The 17,572-nt window shown below is 54.9% G+C and overlaps 2 protein-coding genes across 11 annotated transcripts in view; both read left to right on the top strand.

Moving 5' to 3' along the window:
• Positions 1 to 8,976, top strand: part of AP3B2 (adaptor related protein complex 3 subunit beta 2) — a 35,026-nt gene extending 26,050 nt beyond the window's left edge. For 5 of the 6 annotated variants that reach the window (XM_025050024.1, XM_025050026.1, XM_025050027.1 and 2 more), the window contains 12 exons: positions 912 to 1,098; positions 2,223 to 2,341; positions 2,793 to 2,901; positions 3,281 to 3,404; positions 3,715 to 3,898; positions 4,042 to 4,102; positions 4,424 to 4,530; positions 4,719 to 4,947; positions 5,319 to 5,403; positions 5,649 to 5,746; positions 8,298 to 8,436; positions 8,538 to 8,968. In XM_025050024.1, coding sequence (XP_024905792.1) covers positions 912 to 1,098; positions 2,223 to 2,341; positions 2,793 to 2,901; positions 3,281 to 3,404; positions 3,715 to 3,898; positions 4,042 to 4,102; positions 4,424 to 4,530; positions 4,719 to 4,947; positions 5,319 to 5,403; positions 5,649 to 5,746; positions 8,298 to 8,436; positions 8,538 to 8,688 — 1,593 coding nt within the window. In that variant the 3' untranslated portion in view covers positions 8,689 to 8,968. Of the gene's footprint in view, positions 1 to 911; positions 1,099 to 2,222; positions 2,342 to 2,792; positions 2,902 to 3,280; positions 3,405 to 3,714; positions 3,899 to 4,041; positions 4,103 to 4,423; positions 4,531 to 4,718; positions 4,948 to 5,318; positions 5,404 to 5,648; positions 5,747 to 8,297; positions 8,437 to 8,537 lie in introns of all 6 variants that reach the window. The other variant, XM_006905306.1, reaches the window with a different exon arrangement.
• An 8,040-nt stretch (positions 8,977 to 17,016) lies between these two features.
• CPEB1 (cytoplasmic polyadenylation element binding protein 1) overlaps positions 17,017 to 17,572 on the top strand; it is a 54,288-nt gene continuing 53,732 nt past the window's right edge. For all 5 annotated transcript variants that reach the window (XM_006905303.3, XM_025050006.1, XM_025050010.1 and 2 more), the window contains exon 1: positions 17,017 to 17,471. The gene's annotated coding sequence lies outside the window, so the exon portion shown is untranslated. The remainder of the gene's footprint in view (positions 17,472 to 17,572) is intronic.

The raw sequence follows: 17,572 nt of genomic DNA, 5'->3' as shown, positions 1-17,572 counted from the left end.
TCACTCTGGCTGTAGTGACTCAGGACGTAGGAACTTGGTGTTTTAACTGTCTTGGTCATAGAGATGGGGACCTGGACGAGGGCTGTCCCCATAGGTCAGCAGTGCGGATAGAGTTGCCTTTGGCGAGTCCAGGACCTGGTGATGCTTCTCTGTAAAAGGGGCAATAGCACCACCTCTCAGGAGCGTTGTAGAGGTGACACGAGATGGCGTGAAGCACCCAGGGCAATGCTTCTCACTAGGAGACACTCCCGAAACGATGGCCACCCCCTGCCATTTTGTAAAGGTTAGACAGGTTGGACTAGGCTGGGATCAGGGTAGAAATCAAGAGATTTTAGGTCCCGGGGTCCAGCTGCCTTGACTACAGAGAGTGAACTCATGTGACTGCAGCCGCTCTAATGTCACTAGGACCTTTCAAGGCGGGGTTAGTGGTCGTGAGACCCCTGGGCTGCTCAGAATCTGCTAGGTGAGTCAAAGGTTGTGGGCGCAGCCCCTGCTGAAGTTTCTGTCATCTAGCTTCCCCTTGGGTGATGGCACCTAGACACTGAGGTCTGGGAGAATGTTCCAGACCTCCACTCACCCTGGCATCCCAGAGCGAAGAGGTCAGGTGGCCTGCACTAAGTGGGCGGAGCTGGGCCTGGGGCCATGGGACCACACACCTGAGGAGCAGAGTACAAGCCAAGAGGAGGACGGTCCAAAGGGCGACCTCTTGCTGGCCCAAGGCAGCTGTCAAAGTTGGGGTCAGGGGTCAGGCCCAGGGAGGTGAGGGAAAACGCAGTCTGTTCAGCAGCCGGGTGGGAGGGGACGTGGGGAGAGCCGAAGCACTGCGCGGAGGTATTGGCTTACAGAGGCTGGTTCTGAGAACTGTGTCCCCACCCTCTCTGGCGGCTGATGACCCACCTCTTGCCCCCCAGACCAAGCTGCTGACCCAGTATGTGCTGAGTCTAGCCAAGTATGACCAGAACTATGATATCCGTGACCGAGCACGCTTCACCCGCCAGCTTATCGTCCCTTCCGAGCAGGGCGGGGTCCTCAGCCGCCATGCTAAGAAGCTCTTCCTGGCACCCAAACCAGCCCCCGTCCTGGAGTCATCTTTCAAAGGTGGGAGCTGAAATCAGGAGTGACCTTCCTGGGGCCAGGGGAGGAACTGACCAGGACCCTGGTCCCAGATCTCCCTTTGAGGTCTCCGTCCCAGCTAGGCACCAGGCTCTCGTGGGCAGGATTTCCGGAAAAGGCACCTCCCTCCTGCCCCTGCCCAACCCTTTGCCGGTCCTGCAGCACCCAGGGCTTGCTCTGCCTGCCCACAACCACCACCAGCATCACTGCACCTCAGTCTCTGCCCTCCCAGCCAGGATGAGCTCCTCTCCGCTAGGCTCCCCTTTCCATCTCTCCCTGAGCAGGCTCTCTATAGCAAGGCATTAAATTCAAGGGCCCAGGAGGGCAGAAAGTAAACGCAATGAGAGGTGTATATTCGTAAGGGTCCTGGGAAGGCAGTTGTGGCACTTCGTGCTGTCACTGGAGGTCAAACCCCAGCCTGGCCTCTGTCTGGGGCTCATCTTCCAGGACAGGGGCTCTCGGAGAGGCTGACAGGAGAGGGTCTCCCCTCCGAATCCCTGACCCAGGAACCCACACAGGAGGGCAGCCTCCTCCATAACGCTCGTTCTCCTGGTGTCTTTGCTTTCTGCGCTTTTTCTTCCCTGGACCCACATCTGCGGAGCAGATTTGAAAATTTCCTGGCAAGAAGGGGGACAGTCCCTCTCCTCCCAAATACTGTCCCCACTCGCAAATCCCTGTGCCGCCCTCCTCTGCCCCGGCCCTATCCCAGCCCGGCCGGCCTCCCATTCCCAGTTGCTGTCCTTGGTTGCTGTCTTCAGCCCAGCTAGACCTCCAGTCCCCAATGCTCTGGAAGAGACACCACACCACACCTCTCCTGCCCCAGCAGGCAAACCCGAGCAGACAGGACAGCAGCACCTCCGGGCCCAGAGTCCGCCCCTCTGCAGTCCCACCTGCCCCGGCCCCTCCGCCTTGCTCTGGTTGGGCTAGACAGCCTTTTGCAGCCTATAGGCCTGAAGGTGCAGCCAGCATGGAAAGGCTGTTAAGGGACACGCCCATCCTTTCTTCCCTAGCTAGAGGGTCCCCATCAGAATTGCAACAATCCCTTAGGAAACAAGTTCCAGGGCAATGCCTCACTGCCACCCTGGCTTGACCTCTAACCTTGTCTCCAGACCGGGACCACTTCCAGCTGGGCTCGCTGTCCCACTTGCTCAATGCCAAGGCCACGGGCTACCAGGAACTCCCAGACTGGCCAGAGGAGGCCCCGGACCCATCTGTGCGCAACGTGGAGGTCAGCAGGGGTGGCGGGTTGGACTGCACGTGTGGAGGGACAGGCAGCGGGGAGCCGCGGTGTCTGAAGCGCTGGCCCCACTGACACCCTCCCCACATGCAGGAGGAAGATCTCTCCCTTATTGAGACCCACGTGGGCCTGCTGGGCGAATACATTGAGGTCCCCCACCCCCGTGTGCCGTGTGCCCTCTGCTCGGCGTGCAGTGCTCCCCCATCCCCTCCCCTCCCCTCCGTTGCTACACCCCTGTGCCTGCCCTCTGCTGCTTCCCTGGTTTGGCAGTGCCCCCTCTGTGGGCAGCGTCCCCTCCCCTCCATGGACAGAGCTCCTTTCTTCCCCCACTATTCCTTCCTGGGGACAGATAGAAGTGAAGGATAAGAAGGCTCTGCTTTTCCCTCCCCCTCCCCCACCACGATTTCCTAACCCTCCCCCCTCTCACACCCCCGACCTCCAGGTACCTGAATGGACCAAGTGCTCAAACCGGGAGAAGAGGAAGGAGAAGGAGAAACCCTTCTACTCAGACTCTGAGGGGGAGTCAGGCCCCACAGAGTCTGCAGACAGCGGTGAGATCAGCAGAGTGGGGGTCCCTTGTTCCCACCCTGTGCTTGCCTTGTGGCTGGCTGGCTGTGTGTGCGTGTGTGTGTGTGTGTGTGTGTTACATGGTCATACGGCCAAGGGCGTGTGCCCCTGCCTGTGTGTACTTGTGTATGTGTGCATGCACCTGAGTGACTGCAGGTCCCAGGAGTGTGTGTGCTTGTGTAAGTGTATCCGTACAGGTCCATCTGTGTCCCAGTTGGTCTAGTTGGGGTCTGGGGCCAGTGCAGGTCACGGGGAGAGTTTGCACCCTCAGTGCACAGTCTGAAGCGGGGAGCCCAGGGCACCTGCCTGGGACCCAGGGAGGCCGGCACACAGGGAGAGAAGCCCGAAATGGTTCCTCCGCAGACCCCGGGTCCGAGAGCGAGTCAGACAGTAAGAGCAGCAGTGAGAGCGGCTCAGGGGAGTCCAGCAGCGCATCTGACAACGAAGACCAGGACGAGGACGAGGAGAAGGGCAGGAGCAGTGAGAGGTAGGAGGGGAGCCAGGCGACTGGTGGGCTCAAGGCCTCCCCTGGAAGAGAAGGGCTCACATGCAGCCCGGGCCAGTTTCCCGAGCCCCTGGGCCTCCTCCCGAGCTGGTCAGCTCAAGCCACGGCTGCTCTGGCCAGCCGCAGGTGGGCTCGTGGGGGCAGCACAGAGAAGCAGTCAAAGGCCAGGGGTCCGAGCTGGCTCAGACTTTCCACCCTCACCCCCACTTTTCAGGGCTTCTCCTCTCTTCCGGGAGGTGAGGAGTGGGTGTCCAGTCTGAGCCTGAGCGCCGTTTGCCCCCTTGTCCTCCAGTGAACAGAGCGAGGAGGATGGTGCGAAGAGGAAGATGAAGAAGAGGAAGAAGGTGGCAGAGGGACGAGGAGAAGACTCGTCTTCAGATGAGGGCAGCGACTCCAGCAGTAGCTCATCAGAGTCTGAGATGTCTTCAGAGAGCGAGGAGGAGCCGGCGGAGCCTGCCTCCTGGAGGAAGAAGACAGTGAGCACCTTGGGGCGGGGGTAGGGGAGCAGGCTTAGAGACCAAGGCCTTCCCCATCATCCAGAACACACCGCGGCATCTCCCGCCAGCCTGGAAGAGGCGTGGCACACCCCCCACAGCCACTCCCCATTTTTCTATTTCAGCCTCCCGGTGGCAAAAGTGCCCCTGCAGCCAAGGAGATCTCCCTGCTTGACCTAGAGGACTGTGAGTTTGGGCGGGAGAGGCCACGGGGAAGGTGGCCTGGAGAGTGACTCAGGAGGGCCTGTGGGAGCTCTGGCCTGGGTTCCTTGGACCTGGGGGGTGGGGAGTGGGAGGAGCATACAGAACACACCTTCAGGCCTGAGAGGGCAGCAGGTGTGGAGCTGGGGTCAAGGGTGGGTATCCACTCAGACCCACCAGCCTGGCCCGAGCCCCGCTGTCCATGGTGCTGAACAGTCTGCTCCCTGAGCCCAGGGCTCCCTGCCCAACCTAGGGCGATTCCACTTTGCTTCTCCCCATCACAGTACTCCTCATCTGTTCCCACAGTCACCCCTCCCAGTGTCCAGCCTGTGTCTCCCCCCACGGCTGTGTCCACCAGTCTAGCTGCTGACTTGGAGGGCCTGACACTCACGGACTCCCCGCTGGTGCCCTCGGTGAGTGGGACAGGACAGAGACACAGGTCTGTGCTGCCTCCTAAGGTGTGGACCTGCGTGTAGGGGGTGTGATGGAGGGAATAGCCTTGAGTCCCTGTTGCTGGAGGAACCTGGGGAGGGACAAGGCTGGAACACGGTCTCGCCTTCTTGCTCATTTGCATACTTCCCCTCCGCTTCCTGCCTTCTAGCTGCTGAGCCCAGTGTCAGGAGTCGGGAGGCAGGAGCTGCTACACCGTGTAGCTGGCGAGGGGCTGGCTGTGGACTACGCCTTCAGTCGCCAGCCTTTCTCTGGGGATCCCCACATGGTGTCCGTGCACGTCCACTTCTCCAACAGCTCTGACACCCCCATCAAGAGCCTGCACGTGGGCACCCCCAGGCTGCCTGCTGGCATCAGCATCCAGGCGTTTCCTGAAATCGGTACAGAATGGCCTTGAACATGGTGGAGAAGGGGGCTCCTGGGCAGTCTTTCTGTGGCTCCCGATGTCCTGTCTGCGCCAGGCCAGGGGCCAGGTTTGGGGGGCATAGAGATAACATCTAACATGATCCATGTCCTGGTGGACAGGTTAGACTAGGAAATGATCGAGTCTGAATCAGGGCAGGAGCTGCTGGAGGCTTGGTTGTTTCAAGACCGACTTAAATGGGTGAGGGTCGGGAGAAGGGCGTTGAAGCTTAGACTTTAGGAGAGAGCCAGGAACTGTCTCCTGGGGCCCAGAAAGATAGGATTCCATAGAGGAGCTGTGTCCAGAGGGTGATGGTGTCTCCCCCGTCTCTGTCTCGTACCACTGCAGAGTCCCTGGCACCCGGAGAGTCTGCCACTGCTGTCATGGGCATTAATTTCTGCGATTCAACCCAGGCGGCCAACTTCCAGCTGTGGTACATGGTCATCTCATGGTGGGGTGGGACGGCGGGCTGGGGAGAGCTGGTATCAAAACAAACTGGAGCTGGAGGTGGCGGTTGGCGGGGCTATGTCATGATCTGGTGGGTCCCGAAGCCGTCCCAAGGCCTCAGGGCTCACCTCACTCTCCTGCTGCCTACAAGCCCTGGCCCCAGACAAAGCGAGAGGCAAGGGTTAGAGATGCTGGCCTCACTTTCTCTCCATCTTCTCCCACCCTCCCCAGCACCCAAACTCGACAGTTCTACGTCTCCATTCAGCCACCTGTGGGGGAGCTGATGGCTCCCGTGTTCATGAGTGAAAATGAGTTCAAGAAGGAACAAGGTGAGTGTTCCCTGGGGGCAGTAAAGGAGGGGACTCAGCATCACCTACTGGGACCAGAGAAGCCCATGACATGGTCGTGCTGAAGGACCCTCAGCTGCACCAGACACAGAGGCTTTGTGGCCTGTGGCTCCAGCAAAGACTCCACAGAGTCCAGGACACCTCAGTGAGACTTTGGAGAGAGTTGGGACTCAGCCAGGCAGAAAATTCTAGGCCAGCATTCCAACTGGGGGAAACATCACGAGTAAGTGTTGTTGCAAGTTTACGAGAAGTGAGGGAGGAAGTAGTTTGGTTTGGGGCATGGAGTCCCTAGCCCAGGGGAGGAGTAAGAACAAAGCTGAAAATATGTTCGATCTAGTTTCCGGAAGCTTCGAATGCTACGGTTAAGGTTTTCAGTCCTAGAATTTCAGAGCCAGAAGGTTCACAGAGGTTAGTGGGTCCAACTACATCATTGGAGAAGTAAGGACTGTAGGTTTCATTTTCCTAGCAGTAGAGGACTCACTGAAGGTTTTTGAGTGAGGAAGGGGACAGGTTCAGGCCTCCACTTCAGAAAGAGGAATCGGGCAGCAGTCACAGCTTGGACTGGAATTGGGAGCCCCTCCCCCAGCCCCCCGCAGCAGGAAAAGAGGCCGGGCAGCCTAAATGGGAGAAACGGGGGCTCCGTGAGCCCTGGTGGAAGTTCCGAACCTGCCACTCACTTGGTGTGTGACCTGGCACCAAACTCTGTGACCAGGTGCAAGGCTGCTGCAGTAGATCTGCGAGAGGGTGAGGACCAGGATTAGAGCTGTGACAGGGAAGGAAGGGCTGGGCGGGGGAGTGGTGCTGGGAAGAGGGAAGCCACAGCCACTTTCCCTGAGAAGGAGGAGGGGACACATCTAAGCTATTCCAGAATTTCTGGGTTCGCCCAGACCAGGGGTCGCACACTTTTTCTGTAATGGGCCATAAAGCAAACATTTTAGACTTGGCGGGCCATGTGGTCTGTGCTGCAAATCACTCAACCCTGCCGTCGTAACACAGAAACAGCCACCGATAATCTGTAAATAAATGAGTGTGGCGGCGTCCCTATAAAATTCTATTTATGGACACTTAATTTGAAGTTCATACAATTTTCGCGTGTCATGAAATTAATATTTTGATCCCCCCCTACACTTAAAAATATTAAAAAAAGCATTACTGGCCACACAAGTGGTAGGCTGGATTTGGCCTGCCGGATGTAATTTGCCAAACCCCTGATCTGCAATAAGAAAGAATGAATTTGGGTGAGGGAGGAGGGAAGAGCATGGTTAGTTTTGGATCAGCTGATTTTGCAGTGCGTTTGGGAAATTCAGGAGGAGGTGTTTGGTATGCAACTAAAAATGTGGGTCTGTGCCCAGGAAACACTTCAAGGCTGGAGTCATGAGCACAGAGTGATAATTGAAGCTGTAAATATGGCTGAGATCACCCTGGGAGATGGGCGGGAAGATAAGAGGGCCAAGGACTGTCCTTGAGGAAAAGCTGCATCCTTCAGGATGAAAAGGAGGGGAGGGAGAAGGCAGAAGTGCCTCGGGGAGTCTGCAGGCCAGGGGGACTGAGACCTTCAGATCCAGCAGGCGGGAGGCTTCCGCCAGCATCAGAGAGAGGAGGTCATTACAAAATGGGGACAGAGGCCAGCTGCAGTGGGTTGAAGGAAACCAGGGCTTGAGGGAATTGGAGTCTTTGGAGGACTTTGGCCACGAATGGGGAGGGAGACACAGCCTTGGCACGATGAAGAATCTTGCTTCTGGGCAGAACTTCTTAGGAATAAGGAGGCTCGAACATGGAGGGACTCGAGGGACAGGGCAAGAGGAGCGGATAGAAGCAGCAGGAGAGGGGCGTTCTCAGGGGGAGAGAAGCAGCAGAGGCCCAGATGAGGGAGGCAGAGGAGAAGGCAGGCAGGAGGGCAGATGAAGGCGCACACTCAGCTGCCGGAGCGTGTGGGTGAAGAGGAGAGGTCAGCCCTACAGCAAGGGGTTCCACGGGTGCTGCGCGTCCCTGGGGGCTTCAGAAGCCCTGGCCAGGTCTGGAGCTACTGCACAGGTGAAGTTAGGGGTCCACCGTGAGGGCTGCATGTGCCTGCCGGACCCTGGCCTGTCTGGTGAGGACCAGGGCCTTGGCCTTGGCCAGGAGTGCAGCAGCCACCAGCGCTCTTTCTGTGAGGACTCAGCCTCAGGAGCCGGGAGGGATTGAACTCGGTTGGAGGGCCACCTGGGAGGAACCAAGGGATGTGGGGTCCAGGGTGCGGGAAACTCTGAGAAGTGACTGGCCATCAAGGGCTGGTGGCCCAGATGTCTGACGATGGGGAAGTGCCAAATCAGTCTTTGGTCAACGGCGTGGGCGGGAGCCCTAGGTGGGCTTGGCAGGCCGACAAAGGCTTCTTGAGGAAGGGCCAGGGGAGTTCTTGAGGGAAGTACCTCCTCTCCAGGACAGGGGAGGGTCATTCAGACCTGCCCAGCCTGAGAACTTGGCGCGGATGCTCAGCGGGCAGACCTAGGTGAACTACCAAGGCCTCTGCCCGCATCATGACCTCTGCCCCCAGGAAAGCTGACAGGCATGAATGAGATCACGGAGAAGCTCACGCTGCTGGACGCCTGTCGGAGTGACCACGTTGTGGTGCAGAAGGTGACCACCACTGCCAACCTGGGTCGTGTCCCCTGTGGGACGTCTGATGAGTACAGGTACTAGGCCACTAGCAGAGGGGAAGAGATGGGCTCTTGGGCCTATTTTAAGGAGGGGCCCCATGCCCCAGGGCTGAGCCCCTCCCTCTACCCCATCTCAGGTTTGCAGGGAGGACGCTGACCAGTGGGAGCCTGGTCCTGCTGACCCTGGACGCGCGGCCTGCTGGACCTGCCCAGCTGACAGTCAACAGCGAAAAGATGGTGATTGGAACCATGCTGGTGAAGGACGTGGTACAGGCTCTGACCCAGTGACTTCCAAGTGCTGTGACTTCTTTGACCCCCACTTCTCTCTCCCTCATGACATCTGGGCTGTCAGCCCCACCCCGCTTTTTTTCTCTCTCTCATATAGGGGGCCTCATGCCAGATAGCGCCCAGAGTTCCTGTCTCTCCCAGTCATTCCCAGGCTTCCTCCCCACTCCCATCCCCACGGGCTCCTTGAGGGCCTTAGTGTGCAGAGGGAGACAGCGGCTGCTCCCTTCAGTCCTCCCAGCTTTCCATAGCTATTTATGTAGCAAAATCTAAATAAATGTCTTCTCCCTAGACGCTGGCTCACCTTTTCTTTCTTTTGGGTTCTATCCAAGGGGGTGGCGGGGAGAGCTGCTAAGAGTGACTGTGTCTGACCCTTGAATGACCACCGCTGACCTTCTAGGGGAGGCTGTGGCTGACTCAGAGGTGCTCTGGTTGGACTCCCCAAGAGGACCATCTCCGAGGCTCCAGGCTTCTCTGTGGAAGAGACATCCGAGCAAGGATGAAAGGCCGAGCTGGAAAAACTCCCCAGACCTTTCAATGAGCCTCTGCAAAAGCCAGGCCTCTTTGATGGCTGGCAGTTCCCCTTGGTCCCCCTCATGGGCCTTGGGAAGGAGGATTCGTAATGTGAGGAATTCCCCAAACAGGTGCGAGGTTCAAAATGTGGCTGGGGAGGTGACCCAACCAGCCATGTGGAGGGTGGACAAGTGTTTCTCACACTGCTGCTTGTCACCTCACGGGGGCGGGGTGGGGGGGGCGGCTGGTAACACGAAGAGCAGGAGGCTGGGGTGGGGCTGGAGGTCCCGCCTTTTTAACAAGGTCCCAGCCTCCGAGGCGCTTGCTCCCTGGACACACTTGGGAGGATACTGAATCCTCCATCCCTGGGACAAGCCCCCTGGGAGTGGCAGTGAGGGTCAAGGCCCTGCCTGAGACCTCCTGGTGAGGAAAGAGGCTGAATGAGGTGGTCCCCAAAGATGCAGAAGGTGTTCCATTAGCACGTGGTCTAAAATAAAAAGTCTGTGACAGTGAAAGTTTAGGAATCATGGATTTAAATGAGTTTATTTCCCACAGGCCTTCTCAGAGCCTTTACTGTGCTAACGTGCATTGTGACATCCCCGCCCCTTCCCCCCAAGGGCCTGGAGCTTACCATGTTACCTAAACTTGGTTTGGACCTCGGATCGATTTCACCCCAGAACAAATTGAGGGACTGGGTTACAAGGAACACACTCCAGTGACAGTTTGAGATGTAGGTCCTCAGCCTCTGGTCATCCAGGACCAGGAATCTAGCTTTAGCCACAGTTCTGTCACTGATGCACCTGAACAAGTCTGTTCAGGGGAAAGAGGGTGAAGCAGGCATGGCCGCCCTCTCAGGGAAGAAGAACAAAGGCAGTGCCGGCCGACACCCCTGCCTCTGGCTCTGGGGACTTGCTGGGCTCTGCGGCACCACAGAGCAGCTGGAGCCGCTGCTTCTTTGAGAACCTCAGTGCCCCAGTCTCCCTGCGGTCACTGTTGTTGTCACTGCAGGTGCCAAGGTGGGACTGACCCACTATCAAGGGCACTTGAATGGTGGACGTCTCGCTTTTGTCTCTGAATCGGCACTGTCTACGCATGGGAAAGAAGGTGGGGTTAATTTTTATAAGAAATGACAATTGCACAGAGAGGGTTTGGGAGAGGCGGGCAGTCACAGATAGTCACAGAGGGACTGGCAGGAAGTGCCCCCGGCAAAGGTAGGGTAGGGCATCAGTGTGGAACCAGGAGGTCTGGGTGTGGTCTGAGCCTGACCACAGGCCGCGGCAGGTCAGAGGACTCAGTGAGGAGCTGGAAATGGGAGCCCAGTCTAGCATGGCTCCCCTGGCAAGTGGGTAAGAGAGATGGCTTCTGGCCAGGCTGTAGCAGCTGGCTGGCTGCAATGGTTGGGGAACAGATCCATCTAGGGACACTAAGGAAGCCACTCTAAGGACCCCATGGGTGGGGCATTAGCTGTGCCCACAGCTGAACCCCCATCCAGCCACTAGGGCAAGCGCTGTGCTAGCTCAGCACCTTTCGCTGGCATCTTGAGGGCCATCTCCTCCTGGCACCGCCTGCAAATCAAAGGGGTGGGTGTTGGGTATGTAACTTGGTGCGACAGGACTTAGCCTGGCCTGACTGGGCAAGGGAAAGAAAACAAGAAAATCCTGACCCGCCAGGGGGCCTGGTCCCTGGACAGCCAGGATCCTCACCACCAATTTCTTCCCTGATTCCCCAGCCACAGTCACGTCCCTTCGTCACCCCATTTCTACCAAGGCTCCACATGACGGGACATAAAAAGGCCTGCCTAGGTCCCTCTTCCTCATCCAGCATTTACTGAGCAGCCAATGTGTGCTAGGCACTGTGGTGACAAAACTTGGTCAGTTTTGTCTTCCAGGTTCAAGAGGAACACAGTGAATAGTGCCTGGAAGGGTGAAGCCCAGGAGGAGGTATGGAGAACGAGGTATAGTGGGGCACCTTCCTTATCTTCCACTTGATGGTGCTGGTCTGACCCCATTGTCTCCCACTCCCGATATCCCACCGACCTGTCTACCAAGAGAAAGCACGCCTGCACTGTTTGATCCTGACCATTGGGAACCCCTGTCCTTATCACCCCCTTACTGCAGAGTATGCTTCATAATTCCTGAGACCTGGCAGCTGGGTCTGGACAGTGCTGAGGAGGGTGAGCAGTGCCGGGGACGCCTACACCCCTGAACATCTCACTGGTCCCTTTATTACCCTGGTGCCAAGGACCATCCAATTTTATCCCCTTTCAGACCTTCCCCCCCAGATCCCGCCTGAACGGAGCTGCCCCACATCTTCCCTGGGTTCCCTGGAGGACAGGTAGGCAGCAGCTTGGAAAGAATGCTTCCTTGTCTGTCTGGCCTCTTCCCAGACACAGATGTCACTGTCTCTGGGACTGCTCAAAGAAAAACTCATAAGTATGATATCCACATGGAAAATCGTACAGATCGCAAGTGTGCCATTCGATGAGTTTTCATAGGATGAATACCCCATGTAAGCAGAGTGACAGCACGCCTGCCTTGTGTCTCCTTCCATTTTGGGGCAATGTTTTATTTCACTCAGAGATCAACACCAGACTCCAAATGTCAGTGGGATCTCAGAGGCCAGCATGGACATGTGACTGGTGGACACGGTAGCATATGCTGCTCTCTGGGGCTAGTGGGGACGTGGCAGGGGCAGGCTATGGAAATAAGAAGGGTTTCTTGTTATGACTGAGGGGGAATGTAAGGGAAGAAGGAACTCTTGAGGGCTTGGACAAGGTGACTTTGGTCTAGGGCTTGATGTGCCAGGACCCCAGCATCTGCACCAGCAGAGGGAAGGCAGGGAGAGGTGAGGCCTGGTCCTTATCACTAGGACCAAGGTGAGACTGAAAGCCTGGGCTCCCGACAAGAATAGCTGCATGCTTTCCAGTAAACCCATAAACTTCTCAGGTTCCTGAGCTGCACACAGGGCTTGGCCTTCCGTGCTCCCATGTCTCCTCGTGCGGAGACTCTAGGCACCCTCCAGCCTCTTTACTAGCATCTCAGGGCAACCAGTGCTCCCCTTCAACTGCGATCCGTGTGGGAGCCGACCTCCAAGACGGCCCGCAGTGATGCCTGCTGCTCGCCATCGTTGTCACACCCCCTGGGCATTGTATCAGTGGTGCTGTGTGGATAACAGGGTCCCTCAGAGGGCTGGTGTGTCATTTCCGAGATTAGGTTATAAAAGTCACTGCATCTCCATCTTATTCTCTGTCTCTGTCTTTCTCTCTCCCTGTCTCTGTCTCTCCCTCTGTCTCATCACTTGCTACCGGTGACTGCAGCTCTGTCTGACAGCTTGACGGCAACCTCGGAAGAGATCCTGTGCCACAGCCAGCCAGCTAATTCATGTTTTCCTGACTCTCAGAAGCTGTGTGAGATAACAAACATTTGTTGTTTTAAACTGCTTGGTTTAGGGGTAACTTAACAGCAGTAAGTCAATACAATCCAGCTTTCGATCTATCTCCGAGGGTGTTGGAAAAGCCCTCAGAGGGAGGGAGTCTGGGCCTCCGGCTCTGGCCTTCAGAGTACCTAGCTGCCCCCTTCAGTGACAATGGTGTGTTGGAGCCAGCTTATATCGGTTTGTGAGTGCTGACTGTTACACTTTCAGGAATTCTGTGAGCTGGTTGGTGTCATATTGGTAGTTTGAAATCAGCTATGGCGGGAACATTTATGCCACAGAAACAGGTGACTGACTGCTACGCACGCCCTCCTCCCTACAGCCAGTTGTCAAACACGTACCAGAACACCACTTATCTTATTTATCTCCATCCCTTTATGTTTTTAAAAGTTATTTCGATATATGTCACGTCTAAGAATGAAATAGCTACCACTTGTGTGCTGATCGCCTGGCTGAAAAACGAGAGCACTCATGAATTCAGTCGCTACCCCTGTACTCATTTCCCAAGCTCTTCCCCCTTCGCCCCTGCCTATAGTAGATCGCTGTGCTCGATTTGCTATCTGGGCCATGCGTTTTTTGTACTACTATGACGTACAGACGTGTTCCTAACCAATACATAGTATTGTACTTCATCACAGTAGTATACTGCGTGTTTTAAAATTTTATATAAATGGCATCGTAGAGTCTGTATTCTCCTAAATCCTGCTTTTTCCACTCAATGTTTCTGAGTCATCCATGTTGATACAATTAGCTTTATTTTATTTACTTGTATTTCTATACATGACTGTACCAAAATTTACCGACTCACTCACTCTCCTGTTGGTGGGCCCTTCCGGTTATTTCATTTTATTTTTGCAATTATAAATAACACAGCCTCTTCTTTTTTTTTTTTAATGACAGGTGACATTCAAATATTACAGTAGGTCCAAATGTGCAGCATAGTGGTTAGATATTTATATCATTTACTTACTCATGCCTCTTTTAACACATGGGACAGTTTTTCTAATATGCTTTCCGAGGAGGAGAATTGCTGGGTCACAGAGTATATACTTCTGCAACTTGACAATATTGCCCAATCACTCACCAGAGTAGCTGTGAGCTGAACGTCAAGAATGTTCACAGCACGTTTATTCGTAATAGTCCCCCAAATGGAAACAATTCAGATGCCAATCATCGGGAGAATGGAGAAAGAAATGATGGTATACCCATGTGATGGAACGCTACTTGGCAAAAAAAAAAAGCAAATGACTGCTACACACAACAACATGGATGAATCTCACAGATAGCACATCGAAAGAAAGAAGCCAAGAGCTCAGGTGACGTTCTAGACCACACAAAATGAACCTGCGAGGAAAGCAGTGAATACTAGTTACCTCAAGGAGAGGACATCAAGTGGGAAGCGGCATGATGGGACCTATGGGTGGTGGTTACCCGGGTGTGTAGGTAGGTAACAAAAATCATCGGGCTCTACATTTAAGGTTTGTGCAGTCATTGCACTCTATCGAACGTGTGTGTGATGCCTCAATTCAAAAAAATGTAGAAAATGAAAGCAAAAAACCCTAAGTGGCTGAACTAGTTTACACCGTCACTGGCAGTGACCCTGACACTGGGTAGTGAGATTTCATTTTGTCTCTCTTAGTGGGGTGAAGTGGCATCTTACTGTGATTTCACTTGGCATTTCCTCTTTAGTGGTGAAGGTAGGCATCTGGTGATATGTTCGTTGGCTCTTTGAGTTTCCACTCCTGTCAGTTGCCTGTCCCCATTTTTTTGCCCATTTTTCTACGGGGTTGTCTTTTCTCCTTCATTGCAGAAGTTCTTATATATATATATGCTGGAAGCTAGTCCTTTGTAGATCATGTATTCCAAATACTGTTTTCCTGTCTAGGGCTTGTCTTTTCAAATTTTAAATGTCTTTTTATAATTCTAAGTTTTTAATTTCCATGTGCTAAAATTGATCAATTTTCATTTCTATCCTGCACTTATTGTTCCACCTTTATAAAATCCGTCCACTGTCTGAGGTAATAAAAATATTCTCTTAAAATTCTCTTCTAAAAAATATCCAATTAGTGCTTTTCACATTTAACCCATCTTAAATTTATACTTGTGTATAACAGAAGGTGGGGCAGATCCACTTTCTTTTATCCCACTTAAAAGAACGTGGAAAAAAAACAACAAAGAACTTGGTTTCTTCTACACAGAGGTTGGTAAGAGTTGAGTCGACCATGTGCTCACTTTACCTTGCAGTCTTGAGTTCCTAAGTGAATGCCCTTTCTGATCTCTTTCATCCAGGAAAATTATTTCTCCCAGCAGCCTCTTTTCTTCTTTCTGCCCTCTGCCTGCCATGGAAGCACTGAACACCTGAGCATATAAAAGACTACAGGGTCCCTCCTGTCCCCCTAGAACATTCATCTAAAAGTTACAGTTACACTTAAAACCTGTGTTGTAAATATGGGCCTTGATTGCAGAGCTGGTGCCAGGCATAGCTGGGCTCAAAGGCTGTTTGTTGACTGGGAGAATGGATAATGCTGTCTGTTTGTTCCTGCTCCTTCTGGCAGTGACCAGCTGTGGGGACTTGATGAAGTCATTTAATAGGTCCACCTCAGCCGCTTTTCTGCACCGTGGAAATGTAGTCAGAGGCACTGTTCTTCCTGCATACCCTGTAGGCGTGGTCCATAGGGCAGGGAGCAAGGACTCATCCACACCTGAGGCCATGACTATGCTTGGACTGAGCCACCCCTCCCTTCACCATCAACAGTGAGGGGTCAGTCAGAAGGAAGTGCACACACAAGGGTGCTGGAAGTTTCGTCTTCTCTGGTTAAGACTTCCGTCTCTGCAGCCAGGAGACGACCTGGGTTTGAGTCCTTGCTCTTCCACTTCTAGCTGGGAGTCCTTGGGCTAGTTACTTCTTCGAGCTTCAGTTTCCTCATCCGTAAAATGGGTTAACCCAGGTAAAACTGTCAGAACTGGGCCAAGCACATAGTAAGTGCTCAGTGAAGACCAATTCTATTACCTGCAACGTAAAGTTTAGAAAGAGATTTAGGCAGCAGAAATTTCCATTCCAAGTCACGTGAAAGATGCCATCTTTTTCTTATGGCTGGGAGTTTTAAAACATGCACGAGCTCCCAGGTACCTGTTCCTTTGGGCACTAGTCCAGGTTTCAGATTCTTATCTTCAGTTTGGGGTCAGGGAGGAGGAAGGAATGGAAAGGATCACAAGCTGGCAGCCAGTGAGCTAGCTGCATGGGGTCCCTGGACTTGCTGGGCTCGGCTCTTTTAATCTGAATTAGTGACCAAATTTAAAACTAGGAAGATTTCCCAATTTAATAAACAAACGACTTCCTGTTTGTCTTGAAAGATATGGCTGGGCTGGGACCTCATTCCTGCGCCGGATCCACCAGCTCACTGCCCTTTCTGTTGTGCATTTCTGTTGTGCTCTTACCCGCCCTCACTTGGTATCTGGGTGTGCCCCCCTCCCCATGAAGACACATGCTGTTTGTGGGCCAGGGTTAGGCTTGAGGGTGGGCTGCTCCTAGAAATGGAAGGGTCCCAGTGAAGTTGAACCGGAGGTATGGATTCCTGAGCTGCTGATGAAAAGGACCGTCCTGGGGAGGATGGGCAGTTAGCTAAGCAGCTCCCCTGAAGGGGAAGATGGTACAGCAGTCCATGGCTAGGGGGTGCCAGAGCCCCCTCTTGCCCTGCCCCTGTAGCCTTTACCTTCTCTGCCCTTGACCTAGGAAACCAAAGCAAGCCCTTCTGGGCGATACCCTGTGGATGAGGACGGGCTAGCTCGCTGTCGCTCTGAGTCGTCCTGGGGACTTCTACTCCAGCATCCATTCTTACCCTTGACACCTCCCATTAATGCTCCTGAAACACTAGGCTAGACCACTGACTTCCTCTCCTTCCACTGCCCCACAGAAACCTACAGTTCCGTCCCTCCTCCTCTTAGCCATTAGATCCCGGCCAGCCTCACCAGCCTGCCTGCAAGGCTGCAGCCCTGTCTTCCCAACGGCTGGGAGCCCTGAGCACAGTAAGTGCGTTATAAATAGTCTGATGAGGTTGCACAGGTAAAACACTTGGAGATGTTGGACAAACGCCGGTCCCTTTCCTCACTCCAGTCCCCTGTTTCTCCCTTTTCTATCCAACCTCTACGAAGTCTCCGGGGACATCTTTTGAAAGAGACTTGATACTGCCATTCTCCTGTTTACGATTCTTAATAGTTCCCTGCTGTCTGCAAAATAAAGCCCGTCGTTCACAAACTGGGTCCGGGCGTCCCTCCTGTGGTATCGGTACGCATTCTCCTGTCCCTCCGATGGGGCCGCTCTGTTCAGTCCCCCTCTCCGCCTCTGCTGGCCTCCCCGCCTGGAATGCCACCTCCGCCTCTGCGCTTCCGGTCCGCTCGCTCCTGCCTCAGCCACCCCACCCGGGAGCCCTTTGCTGACAACAGCCCGGCCCACGGTGGTCTGTCTCTCTCCCGCTGCGTGGCCCCCGCCCTGTCCCTTCTCTGTGAAGCCGCCTATCGCAGTCTGGCAGGCGCGTCGGATGCGGTTTCCCCCGGGAACTGCAGTCCAAGGAGGACCCCTGGTGTCTTTGGAACTTTCCGGTGTCCCCGGTGCCAGCACACGGAGCAGCCGGTCGAGCGTGGGCGCGCCTGCAGGAGCCGGGGGCGCGGGGTTGGCTCTCGCCAGGGAGCGCTCCTTGGAAGAGGAGCGTGGACCGTATAAAGGGGGCCTTGCTGACAAGAGGCATCCCCTGCGTCGCGGGGGCTTATAAATCGCGCCCTGTTTCATAAGGGGTAAACTGAGGCCCGGCGGAGATGAATGATGACTTGACCAGGGTCACTAGGTGAGTGGCGCGCTCAAGCTGGGGCCTTGGCCTCGGGGTGGGCGGCCGAGCCCTCGGCCCGGCGCTGCAAGGGGCGGGGCGGCCCGGCGGGGGCAGGGGCC

Source organism: Pteropus alecto, unplaced genomic scaffold, assembly GCF_000325575.1.
Source record: "Pteropus alecto unplaced genomic scaffold, ASM32557v1 scaffold60, whole genome shotgun sequence".
NCBI lineage: Eukaryota > Metazoa > Chordata > Mammalia > Chiroptera > Pteropodidae > Pteropus > Pteropus alecto.
This window is presented reverse-complemented; position numbering and strand designations above follow the sequence as displayed.